We start from the raw sequence: 17,902 nt of genomic DNA on the forward strand, positions 1-17,902 counted from the left end.
GTAGGCAATAACTTCACAATTCGCGTAACGTTTAACGTCTCTTATGCTAAGACTACAAACATAATATTTAATATATTTGTGTGAAGACTCATTCATCTAAACTTTGAAGCTCGACTTTTATGTATATGCGTGAGTCATTGTGTGTGAAGATTTAATATTTTACAGTATACGTGTATCTCAAATATATCCTCATGCTTGTGTTTGCTTTCATTCTAGCTAATTTATTAATGCAGACAACCAATGCTTTGAATCCCCTTCTAAGTATTTGATCTTCAAGTTGTACTTATAGCTTCCAATAATTATATGAATATTTGAAACAAGAATATGACCATTATGAAAGTTTCTGTATTGTTTATGATATTTAAACATTCATATTCGTGTTGCCGGCTATTTGCTGAATTTTACCGATGTTGATTTTTGAGGTCTGAATTCAGTATGTTGATTTTTTGCTCTACTGAATGCAGCATCTACTGGTTACAACGGCTACTTGTTTTCAATAACCACCTTTACTGGTTTGGGCTCTGCTACATTTCGAGGTCTAATGCTCACTCACAAATTTAACACTCGTGACTTTAGTAGCCATGTTTCTTGCTTATCACTCTTGATCCGTTGATTTTGGGGCAAGCGATGAACATAAAATTGTAACTTATTTTCTTTACTTTCTATATAATCAAGAATCACTCAATTTAGAGCTTGTACAAGAGCGTTATGCTTGGAAAACTCATGCGCGCAAGAGATTCCATGCTACTGAATTTGAGTGCATAACCAGTAATTTCAATGCGAATTTTCGTCCTCTCAGACTCTGATTCAAGCCACAACTTCGGAATATGATTTGTAGCATTTTGAGTTGGTTGTTTAACAGTTTTGACGGCTGATCATTTGAATCACGGAGCTACGATATATAATTAAAAAAACTTATGTTTGTCAGATTTTCAGCTTTGCTGATTTCGGATTTCAGTATCCAAAACTTTCAACTTGAACAAACAACTGCACACTTGAGTAAATATGTCATAAACATAATAAAATTTTTTATTATTATCAAAATCAAAATTGTTAGAATTCTGATACCTAACACCATTATTTGCGTATAAAACATTAAGGTAATTTGATTAAACAAAAAATAAATAAAATATTTTTAAAGAGGTAATAAATTCAATTGAAAGTGTGTCACACACACTTCTCTTCAATTTATCGTATCTACCAAGACTGATTTTTTACCAGCCAATGCGACAATTTTGTGTGAACAGTCTCAGACTTTGAAACTCACATCTCACATCTTGGACCACTTTTCAAGCCCTTGAATTTTTCAAGATTCGTTTTTTTTTCTTCTCATTTTATTCTGCTAGATGTTTTTCCCTTCCGATTATTTGGTAATTTGTTTTTTTTTTTTTNACAATGAACTATGCTTATTTATTTAAATGACATGAATAAGTATCCTAATGAATTTTCCATGACAATATTGCCTATTCGAAATATCCAGTATTTTAATGCATATTGTGAGNAGGAAACTCTACTATATTTAAATTTATGAAATTAAAGGTAATAATGTGATTTATGGTAGACAAATGTAGAAAGAGTATATTACAAATTTATTATTTTACACACGCGTTTGTGCGTGGATGATAATTTTTTTATGAACTCGACGGAGAATCCGACACCCAACAATAATAGAGGATTACATGATTAAATAAATGTGTGTTCGGGTATGGGGNAGAAGTATTTTAAAATTTTCATGCCTATTTGAGAACTTTTTTACCAAAAAAAATTAAATAAGATGAATATGTAATCCAAATGCATCTTTCATGGAAAGACCAATACTTGGTGAATTTACGTTGCATATTCGAATATCCAGTAGTCTATTACATATTATGAGTATCTCGTGTACCAAATCAAGTATTTGCAATATGAAATTAGATACTTCTTAAGTAAAATCAAATACTTTTAAATATTCATGTTTATTTGAGAATTTGTTTTTCTTTTACAAAAAAATATTAAATGAGATGAATATGTCATCCAAATGCATCTTCCATAGAAAGACAAACACTTTGGGAACTTACATTGCATATTCGAATATCCAGTATTCTATTACATATTATGAGTATATCATGTACCGAATCAAGTCTTTGCAATATGAATATTTCTCAAGTAAAACTAAGTATTTTAAAATTTTCATGCTAATTTGATAAATTTTTTTTTTTACAAAAATATATTAAATTAGATAAATATGTCATCCAAACGAATCTTCCATGGAAAGCCAACACTTGGTGAACTTACATTCGAATATCCAGTATTCTATTACATAATATGAGTATCTCTTGTACCAAATCGAGTATTTGCAAACTCAAATTTGGTACTTTTCATCCAAATGCATATTCCATGGAAATAACAACACTTGGAGAATTTGTTTTTTTTTATTCGAGAATTTGTTTTTTTTTTATACAAAAAATATATTAAATGAGATGAATATGTTATCCAAATACATCTTCCATGGAAAGCCAACACTCAAATTAGGTACTTATCATCGAAATGCATATTCAATGGAAAGATCAATACTTGGACTATTGGAGAACTAACGTTGTCCATTCGAATATCCAATATTGTAATACATATTGTGGGTATCTCATTTACGAAATCAAGTGTTTGCCAACTCAAATTAAGTACTTCTCAAGTAAAACTAATTACTTTAAAATTTTCATTCTTATTTGAGAATTTGTTTATTTTTTTTACAAAAAAATATTAAATGAGATGAATATGTCATCCAAATGCATTTTCCATTGAAATACCAATACTTAGTGAATTTACGTTGTTTATTAGAATATCCAGTATTTTAATACATATTGTGAGTATCTCATTTACGAAATCAAGTATTTGCAAACTCAAAATAGGTATTTCTCAAGTAAAACTAAGTATTTTTGAATTTACATGCTTAGTTTGGAATTTGATTTTTTTACAAAAAATAATTAAATGAGATGAATATGTTATCAAAATACACCTTTCATGAAAAGACAAACAATGACTGAATTTATAGGGATCGTTCGAAGATCCAGTATTTTCTTACACATTTGGAGTATTTAAATAGCCAAATCAAATATATGAAACTTCAAAATAGATACTTTATATGTCAAAATAAGTATTTAATTTTATTTCATGATGAATGATGAACTATATTTTTTAAAAAATAAAATGACACGAATAAATCATCATAATGCATTTTTAATGAAAAACAACAATGATTGAATTTATGGTGATTGTTCGAAAATATAGTATTTTTTGCACACATTTGGAGTATTCAAATAAAAAAATCAAGTATTTGAAAGACCATAATAGGTACTAATACTTTGATAGATGGAAAACACACAATTAATTTGGTGGATAAAATTATATCTTTATTTAAATAATAAAAGGGCAAAAATGTAAATTTATCTTTGTAGGTAGTTAAAACTAAGATTGTAGTGTTGTCAGGTATTAATTTGTAAAAAAAAACATCTAGGTACTGAATTTTAAATCAAAGATGGACAGATATATTTTTTTCAAAGTTGCCCTTTGGATGAGAGTATTTCAATTTAACAAATAATTAAAATAACAGCATTTAAATTGAAATAACATTTGAATAGTAGATAGTAGTTATCTGGAATTATTTAAAAAAAATTCTTACAATTAATCATAATATCCAATAAAAACAAATATAGAGACTANATATAATAAATATTTAATACTCCAACGTATATGAGGATGAAGACTAGAATGATGATGTTGATAAATATAATAAATGAAAATAAAAATAGATGATATAGAATCATATTCAAATCGACTCATTATCATCCGTGCATTCGCTAGTATATAAAAATAATGCGTGATATTTTCTTCGGGCTTGAATCGAACGGATGACGTTCAGTTTCTGCCTTTCGTTAAATAACTGTCGTAGGATGATTCAGCGACCGGGGCAGTGTAAAACGACCGTACACCTGGTGTAATAAACCAGTACCAGCTGCCAATAGCCCTACTAGAGCGTGCCACGTGTACGGATGATATCCACCCAACCACACTATAAATGAAGGTCATTGGTCCTCCCATTGTACTCGCTCCACTCACAGAAATTATTCTGAAACTGTGAAATCACTGGAGTTTCTCATCTTTATTGTAATTTTCCAAGATAAATCGAAGAATTATGTCTTGCTGCGGAGGAAATTGTGGATGCGGATCTGGCTGCAAGTGTGGCAATGGCTGCGGAGGGTGAGTAATTCAAATCTTATTCCTTTTCGGTGTTTTTCTTCTTTGAATCTCCGTTGCATGCCGTTTTTGTTCACGATTTTTGCTGACGTTCTACGCGGAATATATGCAGTTGCAAGATGTACCCTGACTTGAGGTACTCGGAGGCCACCGCCAACACGGCTGAAACCCTTGTCCTCGGTGTTGCCCCTCAGAAGACGTACGGATCTATTTAATTAATTACATCGTTTTATAACTAATTAATCTTTCGGTTTTCTGAGAAAATAGGGGAATTGATTTTTGTGATTCAGTTATTTTGAGGGATCAGAGGCTGCAGCAGAGAACGGGTGTAAGTGCGGCGCCAACTGCACCTGCGATCCATGCACTTGCAAATGAATTGGACGCGATGATGAAAAGGAAGAAGGAAATTAGTACTGATGAATTAATTATATGTGGTAATTTCGAGTCTAATTAAAGTTTTCGGCCAAATCAGAATCATCATCCGCTGATGATTATGTTTTGATTTGTGCCCTCTTTTATTAATAAGGGATCTGGTGTGTTGTTCTTGTGTAATTATTATAGAGGAAAGTTGGTTTGAATTAATGAATGAAAACTCCCTTTCTTCTCTGTTAGATTTCATCTTTCCTTCTTCAAGAATTTTCTATGGGACTTTACTCATAAATTTTACGATTAAACTATTTTATTCATTTTTTCACGAAACTCTTTTTGAGACGCTAAAATGGAACCAAAAACTTCTTTTCGAATATTTTTTTTAGAATTTTAAGCACACCGATTATGATTCCTCTATATTTAAGGTTAATAAATTGCCACACAAAAAAATGTTAAAGTGGAAATTGTAATGAGTACTAATCTGAAAGTTAAAACCAAAATGATACGGTTATACCTAACCTTCGTAAATAAATTGGTAAATTATTACATTGTTTCAAATCATAGGCTTAACGTACTTTAGTAGGTAATAGATATTACTCACTATATCGTTGTCGTCACCGTAATATTAATAAATTAGACCATTTGTTACCTATTAAGACGATGTTCGAGTCAGTGAAATAAGGAAACGTTCAATAAATTTCAAGAATTCGATAACATTTCTTGTTCATTATGATTTATATGATCAGTATCATAGTCCGAAAATTTATTGATTAGTTCGTCATTAAAAAAATAGACCCTTTGTTTTATCATCTGGGTGTGGTATGCAGTTGTTGGGGCGAGACCTTGCATTATTGGGGGCACTGGAGAAGGTGAGAAAATATTATATGGTGAATGGATCTATCATGAATGTGGATTGCTGACTCGTTAATAGTAATTCTATCTAGAAATTGATTGCAACAAACCACAACTCTATCTGCAATTCTGGATTTGGGTAATTCAATTTTGTATTGGAACGGTGTTTTTTTTTTTTAATAAAAATGAATTTGGATGACGGCAAATTTCAGAAAAATACCTAAATCAATGTTTCAATTAAGATTCAGTATCTAATCATAATTTTTTAGGATTCAGTACCTGACATATCCATACTTTTAGTTTTGAATCCTCATAAAGCAAAATTTACATTTTTATCCTTCATTATTTAAATAAATATATTATTTTATCCACAAAAATTATATCTCTCTTCTCCAATTAAAATATAATTTTAAAAAAATATTGTTTGTTAATTATCATGGAATAAAAGTAAATACTTATTTTGACATACAAAGTACCTATTATGGGGTTTCAGATACTTGATTTCGCTCTTTGAATACTCCAAATATATAAGAAAATACTATATTTTCGAGCATTCGCCATAAATTCAGTCATTGTTGGCCTTTTCATGAAAAATCCATTAGGATGACTTATTCATGTCATTTTAGTTTTTTTAAAAAAACATAGGTCATCACTCATCATGAAATAAGATTAAGTATTTATTTTGACCTACAAAATACCTGTTTTGGAGTTCCAAATGCTTGATTTCACTCTTTGAATACTCCAAGTGTGTAAGAAAATACTGGATCTTCGAGCTATCACAATAAATTCAATAATTATTGGTCTTTTCATTGAAAATGCATTAAGATGACTTATTTATGTCATCTAATTTTTGAAAAAACACAGTTTCTCACTCATTATTGAATTAGAAAAAATACTTATTTTGATCGATAAAATACCTATTTTGGGGTTCCAAATATTTGATTTCGCTATTTGAATACTTCAAATGTGTAAGAAAATACTTAAGTTTCAAGTAATATTAAGTGACTTATGATGGTGTCATTTGTGAAATTAAAATGTGATACTTAAATTGGTACNTGAATTACATGCATTATAAAAATAATATAAGTTCTTAATTTTAATGTCAAATTTTAATTTATTTCACATTTTATATTCGGTTTGTTGAATAAAAAATTTTGACACCCCAAAATTATTTTTGATTTAATTAAACAATTTCAAACAAAATTTTTTATGCCTCTCTATTTTTAGGTGTAAGATCGACCCGTATCACATATCTATATCTGTAAGACGAGTCGATCTATATATATATTGAAAATTAATATTTTGACTTAAAAACTAATATTTTTTCATGTGTCAGATCAGGTCGAATATTTTTTTCATAAAATTGATCCGTAATATAGTCTTATAAAAGTTTTTTTTTTTTTTATCCACATTTGTCTTTTATTACTTGATTAGATAAGCATGTTAGTTTTACTTTTATAACATATGATATTTTAAAATCTATTTTGTGACGCATTTATTTGTTCATATTAAAAGTCTATATAAAAATAAACTGATAAAATGTTCATATATTTAAAAATGATCTTATTTACTCTTTATTTATTTTTTTAAAAAATAGAGTACCAATAACATTGAACTGAAAATTAATTGTTAGCAATTTCCGAGTAAAATATTTGGCAGTATATAATTGAATATATTTTTGCCTTAATTCCACTTATCCTTTGTTTAATTTAGTTTCTTTCAAAATCTAAATAAATCCGACGGACCACCGAAATATAATCACAGCTGTGAAAGTGAAATTACGCAAACACCCTTGTGATCGGTTACGACATATCCGCTTGCTAGATTCACTCCAAAAATCTCGGCCGTCTTTTTTCAATCCAACGGTCAGTATTAACCCGGGAAGATTTACTCTCCATCAAAACGTTCGGCACTTGAATAATGGCTGAGCTACTAATGTGCCGTTTGAGGTTCAAACTTTTGCACCTAACTGCCACGTACAACCGTCAATCGCCGTCACAGTAATCTTATCACATATTCTTGCATCGGAATGACAGCAGCCTAACGGCACCGTTATCGACCCCTAATAAGTATTCGTTACATACAAAAGATCTACAAATATTTACTCGTCCTCTGTCACATTCAACGGCCAGGTATTTTTGCACCTCGGGAATCTCTCTCTTAATTAAGAGATTTTCTGTTTTGTTTGGGCTCACTAATTGAAGAAGATTAGATTTTGGTTCGCAAGGTTAGTTTTTTTAAAAAGGTTTTTACGTTTTAATTTGTATGAATTATTTTCCAGTTTCATTGGACTTGATGAATTAGGTTAATTACGCTATTTAATCTTTTTCCTGACTAGCTCTGATCAAGCGATGCATAGCGAGGTTACGTTTTCCTGTGATTTATTGATTTTATATTTTGTTTTATGCTTTAGGTTTTTGGGAGATTATTGTGTGGTTTTTGGGATCCGAACTTATCTTATCGTTGTGTTGTTTCTGAAATTCTCTTTTAATGAAAGTTTGGAGACTCTATTTGTTGTTGATTATTTAATCAACTTGGTAATTCAAATATAAGATTGGTGAATCAGGGAAGTTTGATATTCGGTTGTTAAGCTTAGTAACGGTGTTTTCTTAATTCCATTTTCTATTTGATTACTCTTTTGTTACTGTTTAGACTAGTGGTTTGCAGAATTATATGTTGTGATCAATGCATGGAAAATTAGAAATCATTAGGTTATGAAAATTGATCATTTATCAAACTGGTATATTTGATGAAATGGTTTTTGATTCATAAGCTTTGTTTTGGGTGTTACTGTGAGATTCTTGAATTTAATTTCTATGAATATGCTTACAACTTCTTTTGAGTTTTTTATTTGATAAGATTGTGTATTTATCTGTTTAAGGAGATCTGATTCATCAATGTACAATGACGTTTTGTTTTTATATAGGTTTTATTAGATTGGTGAAGCTTGAACTAGGAAGTTTGGCGATTTTGAAAGGTTACGAGTTTGAAGGACAAATGACAGAGGTGAAATCACATGATTTTTTCTTTGAGAACAAACAATCTACAGCTGCTTCAACGTCTTCTGTTTCTGAGAACAATAGCAGCGCTGCTTCTATGCCTCCCAGCGCCAGAAGTCCCATTAATACTTCGCCAGCTCATCGGTAAATTTTTTTTATTGTCTTCTCATAATATGTTTTTCTGAGCGACATATTTGTTTTGTGGCTTGTTACTGACTGCACAAATTACATTTGCCAGAAAAGTTTTCTTCTTCTTCTTTGAACTAAAGCTTTAGGATGTGCTTTACTCCTGGGATAATGATTTGCTTTAGTATTTGAATAGAGAGTTATACTTTTTGTTGGGAAGATTCAAAATGGTGGCTTTATAACTAGAGCTTTGGTCGATCAGTTGTTCAATTCTTTCACCCTTGTTGTTCCACTTAGCCTTATCCTGGTATAGGGGGGGTTTTAGTGATAGGTTTTGTTGGAACTTGACGGTCCTATTTGATCAAATACCTTACAAACTCCTCGTTTCTTTTCTTATGGATTCACCCATGCAAAGTGCAATATATAGTATAAGTTTTATAAAACTTTTCTGGGGAAATGAAATGAAATCACAACAATAAGATGCTATGATTGCCTAAGATGATAAATAATCGCTATGTTACTCTTTCACTTTGTCTTAATAAATGGCCTACCAGCATTTGGGTCAGAGTGAAATTTGAAATTTAATTTAAACTTTTTATCAAGATCTTAAAGATATGAACTTTATCTACGGTTCAACAGCCTGCTTCTTATGTATTTTAGCTTTAGGTTTGCTTTTAAGGGTTATTGCTTGCATTATATGTTGCTTCAATTTATTAAAAGACATAGTCACGAATTAATGATCTGAAATTTGAGTGACGTGATTTGCTTTACAGAAGAACTACTGGGCCAATTAGAAGAGCAAAGGGAGGTTGGACTCCGGAGGAGGTAACAGCTTTTATCAAATGGGGTTAAACAATATACAGATTTCAGAAGTTTACAGAATGATGCATCTGCCTGGTCAATTATTTTGAGACCATTGATTCAAAATTTACGTACTTAAAATTTTAGGAGTGCCTCAATTATTTTTGTTTTAGGATGATACACTAAAGAAAGCTGTCACAGCATTCAAAGGGAAATCGTGGAAAAAGATAGGTATAATTTTCTGTTTCATCGATGCATGATGCTATTTGCATTTTGCGTTCATATTTATAGCTTTCATTTAGAATATTCTTTATTTAATGATGTTGTGGTGATGTTTTAGTGTTATGGTTCACTGGAATTATATTGGTTAAGCGTTACATGAACTTGAAGAAGGCCAAGAAACATTTGTTTGTAAGAAGTAAACAGTAGCCTTGATATATAATTCGTGGAATCTTGAACCAAAGACTAATACTTATTAATCTGTAGTTCAGTTATGGTTGTTTTATCATGATAATATAGAATTTTTTATGGAGTATAACGGAAGAAATTATAAAATGTGAGGCTAATAATTTTGTTTGTTTCTTGCACATTCCTTTGGAATTCTTTACGATAAAAATGTTATTGCTCTAGTTTAACAAGAGCAGGCTTTCTTTGAGTGGTTTTCCCTTAACATTTATGTTCAAAACTATAGTTCATACAATTTCTAGTTCATTGACTTGTAACACTAGCTTGATGTACTTTTAAACCGTGGTGGGATCTTGGTAAAAGTGTGTGACCTGCTCTGACATTGATGTGTATGTAGCTGAGTTTTTTCCACATAGATCGGAAGTGCAGTGCTTGCATCGGTGGCAAAAAGTTCTTAATCCTGAACTTGTTAAAGGTCCCTGGACTCAAGAGGTTGGCAGTTGAAGCCCTCCCTCTCCTAATGGTGTCAGTCTCATTTTTCAAATAATCTATTATGGTCGATGAATGTGTGTGGTTCTGTAACTGTGCTCTGAAACTTTCAGGAGGATGATAAAATTTCGGAATTGGTGGCTAAATATGGACCTACAAAATGGTCAGTTATAGCAAAATCGTTGCCCGGTCGAATTGGAAAGCAGTGCCGCGAGAGGTAACAATTTTAATGACTCGTATTCTTGATATGTTTTGGTATGGAGTGTTGTTCATCCAAAGTTCTGCACATGTATGTTAGTGTGCATAGTTTCCTTGTAAATGTTAGATGTTTCTATCACCATCAAGGTTCTAAAATTCGGTAGACACTAGTTGAACGCCTAACCAGTGCTTACGCGGGGACTAGGCGCCGCTAGGTGGATTCCATGGTATCAATATAATAAATCACATACTACAACTACAACACAATAATATCAAAATTTTGATCTCCCTATTCTTCTGCGGATGCAAAATTACCATCGTGGAGTTCTCTCACCCTATAGATCGCAGATGCAAATGAAATTTGATGTGTTAGGCAAGCCAACAAATCGCACATTTATCAGGTTTTTTGAGCATATGCTTGCCTAATATTAAGTCATCATGGTTGAACGATCCCCCCATCTGAACGTTTTAAGCTGTTGAGATAGAAGACATTTTATGTTTAGCAGTCATAAATAAAAACCACATTGTGCCGACCACTGACTACTTACATCTGAAAGTTTGAGCTCTTGAGATGGAATACTTTTAAATAATCATAAATGAAACCCATGATGTGCAGCCAATATTTTGGTTTTCAAGTCATTTTATATTTATAACTATCAAAGCAACTTGCATGTGCCGGCAGTGTCCTGTTTTTTCCAGTCTGTCCGGTTAAAAAACCGACGATAAGAGTATAGTGACTCAAAGCTATGAACCTCTCTTGTTTAGAATTCAATGTGATATTTAATGGGCATCAAGTTAAGAATTTTGAGAAGTTGGGATATTTAATATTTTTAAGCTGTATTCATTTTTTTTGTTCATGCATAACTGATTAGTTTGTGAAGCAATTTCTGGAGTTCTTTATTTAGCTGTACGTGCCGGAGTTAAAATTTTCTAATGTGTCCATTGCATAAATTGAATCTCGTTTCCTGGGAAACTTCAGGTGGTACAATCATTTGAATCCAAACATTAAGAAAGATGTTTGGACTATGGAGGAGGAACTTACTTTGCTTAATGCCCATCGGGTTCATGGGAATAAATGGGCTGAATTAGCCAAACTTCTACCTGGAAGGTATTGATATTACACTGCTACATCTATTTGCATAGGGAGGAAAAGTGGTTTTATAGAGGTGACTCTTGGAGAGATTTACCGTGTTTTAAGAAGAGTGGATCCTCCAATTTTTGTCTATAAAATAATATAGAGATGCCACTGGAGAGCTTTAACGATTAAATAATTGCAATGCAATTTTGATTAGGATCTTCTTTGATACTCACCTTGTTTGTGTCAAGGTAGAGATTGTGTTTATTAGTTATTCCAAACTTGTTCCTCGCATTTGGGAGCTTTATTTACTAATTTCTTACATCTACTTGCTTCAGTGGACAATTGTCAACACAGTGCTGTGCCATGTGCCATGTCCATGATATGCCTCTTTGAAAAGCATCATTGTCTGTTTCTTGGCTTTGAATAATAGGTTTAGTTGTATCTAGGGAATGCTCTTCCCTTGGTGTAGATCCATTGTGATGCACATGAGTAGATAAAGATCTCTTCTAGAACTATAATGGAAAACTAGTAGAAAATTTTGAGTGTCGTAAATTTCTTAATTTTTTGAATGCTCTTCCCTTGGTGTAGATCCATTGTGATGCACATGTTTCAGATGAATGTGTTTTAAAGTTTGTTTTATGTTGGCCATGTTTTGTGATAAAAGGTTGGTTGCGTTGTTCTGCATAAAAAACTCAACCATGCATGGTACTGTTTACTGCACGCAACAGATATTTTGCATGAAACTTGTAACTGGATGTAATCTGTGCAGAACTGATAATGCAATCAAGAATCACTGGAACAGCTCTCTGAAAAAGAAATTTGATTTCTATCAGGCTACCGGGAACCTTCCTACAGTTGCGAAACGTGTTAATCGAGATAGTGCCAGTGACATCAATAGAACTACTCTCAGTGTAGAACCGCCTTCTGTTTCCAGTAGGGTAATGCATATATCTATTTTAGAGTCTTCTGGAACCACTGGTACACAGAAAGTTGAAGATGGGAAGGATGCAACAAATATCATGACCAAAAATCATGATTTTGCTTCCTCAACTGTTTATCTGCAAATTGAGTCTTCCATATCTGAGAGCACCAATAGTGACACGATGCTATCAGAAGCAACTGATATACAACCAAACAAAGAATCTAAGATTGAGAAGCAAGGAATATGTGATGATGCTTATAACTGCCATACGTATGGCCCCGGACCGCATTGGGGGCTTCCTGTACATGGAACACTTTATTACGTGCCACCACAGTCGGACAGCTGTGCTCATTTAGATTTGAAATTTTCCAATAATCATGTAATGCAGTCTGAAACAGACATCACTCCATCTACGCCTTCTAAAGCTTTTCCTACTCCACCAAGTGTAGCAGGTGGAAGCAGGTCTGAATTAACTCCTGAATCTATATTGGAAATTGCTGCCAAAATGGCTGCGAGGAGCTTTCCAAATACTCCATCCATTCTGAGAAGAAGGACCAGAACGCAGCATGGGGGAACAAATTTGCCAAATGGCGAGAAAACTCATATGCATACGTCCGAGAAGGTGGGCTCACAAAACCTTAGTTTATGCGCTGATCATACATGCGAAGATGACATCCAATTAATCACTAGCAAGTCCTTCAATGCATCTCCTCCGTATCGGTTAAATTTCACGAGGACTTCTGCTCTCACGTCTGTCGGGAAGCAGCTCAATTTTGCTTCTAACATGGAGCAAGACTGTCATCAAAATGATACAAACTCAGCAGACATGACAAACAGGCGAATCCCTCTTGTAACAAAGTTCTACACACGTCAAAGACGGGGGTGATGTAATTGAATGCTTTTTTATGCATGGCAGTAGCATAGACTTTGAGCGAGGCAACTGTTCTTATCCTTGAAAGCTGCACTTTCTATTAGTCCTCACTGCTGCTGTATTACATTCTTCATAGCTACTGATTTTAGTGATAATTCTTCTATTACTCATTACTTCTCACTTTGTACATCATATCGAATCATGATATTCCCTGTTTTGACAATAATTTTTGAATTACAATTATTTAATTTGTTTCTTGGTTCGTTCTCGTCCTTCAGTTAAAATAGTACCTTATGTTTTTAAGTGATGAAACATATTTGAGATTACCGCCCTATTGATAGCGTATGCGGAGTACACGAGTATAATCGACATCCATGAGGCCGGGCACGGGAGATTCTATGTTTGTGATGTTTGTTATATTTCCTGAAGAATATACTTGTAGGCGGTTCAGTTCCATCCATCACTCCACATACGTTCTCATCATCACATGAAATTAAGATGGTTTAGTTAGGTTGATGAGATTGTATAGATAAATAATATTGTGATTAATAAAATATTTGAGTAAGACGTGATAAATAATCAATACACAAAATTGCAACCAAATATTTCATATCAAGCAACCCAAAAACAACATTAACTCGAGGTTTAGTGATACATTTTAATAGTTGAATCAATCAATTTGCACATCAACTGCACAGTTATAGCACTTCCGTTTGGTGTGGGAGAATATAGTTAAGTTTTTGTGTTCTAAAACTAATGAAAATATCAAACAAACTTAAGGTATTGTTTGAGGTCACTTGTTGGTTTACGATGACAATCGAAAATGAATTGGGTTGGATCATACATATACTCCTCAAATATCATACAATCGATATTATTTTACACCACTATTGAAATAATAGTACACGAAGTGACACAATCAATATTCAAAATTTTTTTCTATATAGTTGTAAATAAAAATATGTTATAGCCGACTAAATTTAAAAAATCTTTTTATGCCTTATATTTTTGTGAACAAGAACAGCACCAAAACAAATATATTGACATTTGCAGAGTCATTGCACGGCATTAGCACTCCATTTTTGACAGAACATGAGACAACGAACCAAGACTTGCATAAACTTATTAATAATAAACTATCCATGCATTATTCTCCAACAAAACAAATATGAAACAAATGACATTTCTTGCAATAGATAACTGCGGTAAATGCAAGTTAAGAATCGACAGAATCTGAATATGCAAAATATAATCTTTGACATGAAACTTACTCCTTAAAGATAGAGACATGCAGGTTTCAGTATCATGTTAAATTTATTCAATGATACCGAATTACGGTTCCAAAAACAGAGTGTTAAGTTCCCATCTGCTTGAGAAATTTAGTTAGCCTCGAGTGTTTCGCAGCCCACTGCTCGGCGAGTTTCTGCTCTTTTGCCTCTGCTTCCCTTCTCAATCCCGCTAATTGTTCTCTATATTCGGCTTCAATGCGAACCAAAAAAGCCCTTTGCTCTTCCCTAAGAGCTCTCACTTTTGCTTCTGTAGCCTCGATTTTCTCCTTCCTTCGGCTAGCCTTTTCTGATTCCAACTGAAGTTCGACCCTTTTCAGTCTCCATTCAGCTTCTTTTTTCTGAGCAACCCAATATTGCTGCCCTTCTTCCAACTCTTTGCAGCATTCCACAATTTCAGAAAGTACTGGATTTGGATTCTCTCCAACTAGAGGATTAAAGCCATGAAACGCGAAAGTATTGATGGGACCGTGCGATCCATTATCTGGTATTGTATCAGGCTGAGACCAAGGAGAAAGGCTTAAATTCACAGATGGTGGCCTAATAGTCGGTGTCGAACTCAAACTAGCTAGCCATGGAGGAAGCACTGGTGATGTTGGAGGGGGAGGGTGATCAGCATGGAGAAATCTGCCGTTTGAAGTGGTCATTGCAGATTCTTGGGGTGTGGAGATGAAGTTTTCTACAATCAATTTTATGCAAGACTATGCTACACTCAGGTAGATGTATCCTTCTTAATCCCCGGTTCTTTCTAAATATGACTTTCCTCCCGAATTAGAAACTGATTCATATGGACCAAACTCTTCACAGTTATCTGACAACACAATCAGAAAACGATGAGAAAAAGGCACAAGCATTACAAATTTATAAACAGTTTCGAGCCACATTGATTGTAAAAGAGTTGTTCTTGGACCACGAAATAATCCGGTTAGAATTCATGTAACTTGAAAGCTCTGATTTGGTCCAACAAACTAATGGAGCAAGGTAAAAATGCATCACAAAAACATTAAAAAAAAATTGTTCAACCAGACCACGACAAATTTCATAGCAAGTATCATCAAAAGGGTGTCTTTTAATCAATAGCTAAGCCATTTCTGGACCAAATGCTCCATTAGTTCCCTGGATTACTTTAATTTTAAGGAAGTCGTGGGATCATAAAAATATAAGATATATTACATAACTAATTAGAATAAAACTAGAATTAGTGTTCAAATACTCAACCCAAAATTGGCATTTTTCTCCTTCTCCATGAACCGAGAAAATATATATATCAAGTGTCTGTATAAAAAAAAAATAATTGAACAAGAATCGACTCTTGTAGTGAAGCAACATTGCATCATGGTTGCAAACAACTTAAGGGTATACAAAACATGGTACCCCAAGGAAAACAAAAAAAAAACAGGAAAAGGTGAAAAAGGTGTTTGAAGCGAAGCAAACACAATCCTCTCTACTCAAGATTTTCACACATTTCTTGAATCTGTCATGTTTTTATCTAAAGAAATAAATAAATCAAACTTTAAAAAAAATCAAGAAGAACCCAAAAGAACACAGGCACATAGCTATTAAAAATTAGAAAAATGGATCAAAGCAGGTAAAAGTAAACATAAAATTTAAAGCTTACGTACAATTATAATTATGCTCAAGAAACCAGCGAGTTTTATCCAAATCCCATTTCCTAGCTATTTTCTCGTATTTATTAACATATATACTTTACCTATAATCTGAAATGGCTACCCCTTCATAACTTTAAGTTTCAGGAAAGAAGGGTGATAAAGAAAAAGAAGCTCTGTGAGCAACCTCAGAATTGATAGATACAACTGTTTAATTGGATTATTTATTTATTTTGAAATTTGCTGTTAGTTTTATTTTATTTTTAAATAGGTTAGTTTTGTTTTATTTTATTTTTAAATAAACAAAACGTAACAAATCTGTAAAGCTAATTTACGGAAAAAATTTATGTTAGGTACATGTTTGGATTCGGTTGGTTTTACCTTTGAGTAGGTATCTTCTGATACGATCTCACAAAAATTAATATCAATGCATATAGTAAGATTCTATTCCATTGACAGCTTTAGTAATTTCACGCACTGCAAAAATAAAACTGAAACATTCAGGTGACAGTTTATAATAATTTCGATATTTTTGTTGAAGAGTAATAATTTCAATACTTGAAAATCAAAAAACTTTTGCATGGTTCGATTGAATTCACTATCTTTATAAAACAATAATCAATACAAGAAAATTTCTCAAAAATCTTATATATAAATATAAATTTTCATTTCTAAGTGCCATAAAATCCCAAAATAATATTTTTTTGGGATATAATATACAAATAATAAATAATAAAAGGGGTCAGTGATGGCATTAAATGGGGGTTGATCTGTGGCTGTGGGGAAGGCTGTAGTCCGGGTTTCATGGTACAAGGAGACGAATTTGATAAAGACAACTCTCTTACTCAGTATTATAAGTGATATGTTACATCTGTTTCCTTATTAATTAAATATATTGATTTCATTTTAAATGTAAAGAATTATTCTTTAAAACTTCGATTTATTTTGATATAAAAAATTCGTGAATGCAAAAGAGGGAAATGACAGATTCGTAAATGCAAAAATCCCATTAAAAAATCTTTAAGAACAAAAATTTCATTGGAAAAATTAAACACTAATTTGTCATTTTTTTCATTTGATCATTACATAGTTTGATTGGTAATCACACACAAAAACACGGACTGTTTCAAAGCTTGTTTGGTAAGAAGAGGGGACCAAAAACGCAAATATGTCTCAATAATAAGAATCCAAATATAAGTTTCTCATTCTATCTCCATCTGCGGTGAACGTGACGCAAATTTTATTTGGTTAATATGATTTGCAAGTTACTGTAATTGTTCGAGAATTTATCAGTATACACCAAATAATAACACTAGTGAGTTCATTGTCATANTTTATTTCATCATAAAAATAAAATATTTTTTGGGAAAAAATAAGATGTGTTACATCTCCAATAAAAAAATTAATGCTAATATATAGTTAATATATACACGCATGCCTCGTCAAAGTCATTTATTACTGTTATTTGTCATAATAAATGAAGGTTTGTCATGTATTGTGTAGGCATGTTTGGGAATAGAAGTGGTTGATGTGGACATATCATTTAAATCGTTTTTAAATACGGACCACTTTCTCAATTAAAAACAATTAAATTTTAAGTGTATGATTATCTAAAAAATATATTCATTATACTTACCCTTTGCCCACTTCCCAAAGATATGCACTTTAT

The 17,902-nt window shown here is 32.4% G+C and overlaps 3 protein-coding genes across 6 annotated transcripts; 2 read left to right on the forward strand and 1 right to left on the reverse strand.

The window, feature by feature from the left end:
• Positions 1–3,993: 3,993 nt before the first annotated feature.
• LOC140965780 (metallothionein-like protein type 2) lies at positions 3,994–4,841 on the forward strand. Its single transcript, XM_073425964.1, has 3 exons — positions 3,994–4,233; positions 4,343–4,429; positions 4,521–4,841. Exons 1-3 carry the CDS (start codon positions 4,169–4,171, stop codon positions 4,603–4,605), a joined length of 237 nt encoding a protein of 78 aa, XP_073282065.1. The 5' UTR covers positions 3,994–4,168; the 3' UTR covers positions 4,606–4,841.
• A 2,596-nt stretch (positions 4,842–7,437) lies between these two features.
• Positions 7,438–13,596, forward strand: LOC140965808 (transcription factor MYB3R-3-like). The gene is made up of 8 exons (XM_073426006.1): positions 7,438–7,678; positions 8,378–8,594; positions 9,350–9,401; positions 9,551–9,608; positions 10,180–10,274; positions 10,385–10,488; positions 11,449–11,577; positions 12,317–13,596. Exons 2-8 carry the CDS (start codon positions 8,449–8,451, stop codon positions 13,353–13,355), a joined length of 1,623 nt encoding a protein of 540 aa, XP_073282107.1. The 5' UTR covers positions 7,438–7,678; positions 8,378–8,448; the 3' UTR covers positions 13,356–13,596.
• An 869-nt stretch (positions 13,597–14,465) lies between these two features.
• Positions 14,466–16,432, reverse strand: LOC140965813 (transcription factor AS1-like). 4 transcript variants are annotated; one of them, XM_073426014.1, is made up of 3 exons: positions 16,338–16,417; positions 15,845–15,901; positions 14,466–15,437 (listed from the first exon to the last, which is right to left on the reverse strand). In XM_073426014.1, exon 3 carries the CDS (start codon positions 15,271–15,273, stop codon positions 14,695–14,697), a length of 579 nt encoding a protein of 192 aa, XP_073282115.1. In that variant the 5' UTR covers positions 15,274–15,437; positions 15,845–15,901; positions 16,338–16,417; the 3' UTR covers positions 14,466–14,694. The 4 variants fall into 4 exon arrangements, with proteins under 4 accessions (XP_073282115.1, XP_073282113.1, XP_073282116.1 ...); XM_073426012.1 differs by lacking the exon at positions 15,845–15,901 and having other exon boundaries at positions 16,338–16,432; XM_073426015.1 differs by lacking the exon at positions 15,845–15,901 and having other exon boundaries at positions 14,466–15,425; positions 16,338–16,426.
• Between the last annotated feature and the right edge of the window lie 1,470 nt (positions 16,433–17,902).

This window comes from Primulina huaijiensis, unplaced genomic scaffold, assembly GCF_012295235.1.
Source record: "Primulina huaijiensis isolate GDHJ02 unplaced genomic scaffold, ASM1229523v2 scaffold14403, whole genome shotgun sequence".
Classification (NCBI taxonomy): domain Eukaryota; kingdom Viridiplantae; phylum Streptophyta; class Magnoliopsida; order Lamiales; family Gesneriaceae; genus Primulina; species Primulina huaijiensis.

What these genes read in the sequence shown, in the direction of transcription:
- LOC140965808 (XM_073426006.1), top strand. Translation starts at nt 8,449, where the DNA reads ATGACAGAGGTGAAATCACATGATTTTTTCTTTGAGAACAAACAATCT. An exon ending in AATACTTCGCCAGCTCATCG is followed by an intron (nt 8,595 to 9,349) that starts GTAAATTTTTTT and finishes TTTGCTTTACAG; the next exon opens with AAGAACTACTGGGCCAATTA. An exon ending in GGAAAGCAGTGCCGCGAGAG is followed by an intron (nt 10,489 to 11,448) that starts GTAACAATTTTA and finishes GGGAAACTTCAG; the next exon opens with GTGGTACAATCATTTGAATC.
- LOC140965780 (XM_073425964.1), top strand. Translation starts at nt 4,169, where the DNA reads ATGTCTTGCTGCGGAGGAAATTGTGGATGCGGATCTGGCTGCAAGTGT. An exon ending in TGTGGCAATGGCTGCGGAGG is followed by an intron (nt 4,234 to 4,342) that starts GTGAGTAATTCA and finishes GAATATATGCAG; the next exon opens with TTGCAAGATGTACCCTGACT. An exon ending in GGTGTTGCCCCTCAGAAGAC is followed by an intron (nt 4,430 to 4,520) that starts GTACGGATCTAT and finishes TTTGTGATTCAG; the next exon opens with TTATTTTGAGGGATCAGAGG.
- LOC140965813 (XM_073426012.1), bottom strand. Translation starts at nt 15,273, where the DNA reads ATGACCACTTCAAACGGCAGATTTCTCCATGCTGATCACCCTCCCCCT.